Consider the following 752-nt stretch of genomic DNA (forward strand, 5'->3'; position numbering starts at 1 on the left):
GTGAGAAGTCTCCTTTGCTTGGGCCTCTGGATCAAAGCCAGCCTTCCTCAGAAGCCCTCTGAGCCCAGGGCTGCCGCTTGGCCTGAGAAATTCCCCAGGAGCCTCTGGACTTGGCTTGCACTCTGGCCCTGGAATGGTTCCTCCAGGAAGGAGCCTCTGGTCATTCCCATTCTTGGAAGCTGCTGTTCCAGGGACCCTCTGGACACACTAGACCAACTTTTCTTGTGAGCCTTGAACCTTTCTCCCTTTACCACAACTGGGAACTAATTTTTCCAAAAGGCTCATCACAGCTCCTTTCTACAAAACAGCATTTTCTGGCCTCTTCTGCCCTCTGGGTCAGGAATCCCCGCTCCCTAGCCATAATTGTTAGAGGGTTTCTAGGGATTGGACTACATTTCCCAGGAGGCTCTGCGGGTACAGCTCCGTAAGCGCTCAGGCAGGGGTGCCCCAGGGGCTGCTGGGAGTTGCAGTGCGGTCTTTCCCCTTACGCTGCACCTCCCTTGCCCGGCAGTATGGAACCAGTGCCCACGAGTGGATGCTCCCGGTGTGACGCTGCGGACGGTGCGCCACCACCCTCGGACCTACCCACGTGTAGCGTTTCGTCCCGGTCAGTCCTCGTCGCCTTCCCACCAATGACTCACCTCAAGTGCAATGTGAAAGGCCAAGTGCGTGGCGCCTGGGTCTCGGGCGCCCCCGCGTGGTCGCTGCATCCCAAAGCCATAAGGGCGGGACCCAGGCGTCCCGACCCCTTA

General features: G+C 58.8%; 1 protein-coding gene across 1 annotated transcript in view; it reads left to right on the forward strand.

The window, feature by feature from the left end:
- BCAT2 (branched chain amino-acid transaminase 2, mitochondrial) overlaps window positions 1–550 on the forward strand; it is a 20699-nt gene extending 20149 nt beyond the window's left edge. The window contains exon 11 of the mRNA XM_006898687.1: window positions 512–550. Coding sequence (XP_006898749.1) covers window positions 512–550 — 39 coding nt within the window. The remainder of the gene's footprint in view (window positions 1–511) is intronic.
- Window positions 551–752: the final 202 nt, after the last annotated feature.

The sequence above is a fragment of the Elephantulus edwardii genome, unplaced genomic scaffold (assembly GCF_000299155.1).
Source record: "Elephantulus edwardii isolate Elephantulus edwardi_28Jun2011 unplaced genomic scaffold, EleEdw1.0 scaffold00236, whole genome shotgun sequence".
NCBI classification, from domain to species: Eukaryota; Metazoa; Chordata; class Mammalia; order Macroscelidea; family Macroscelididae; genus Elephantulus; species Elephantulus edwardii.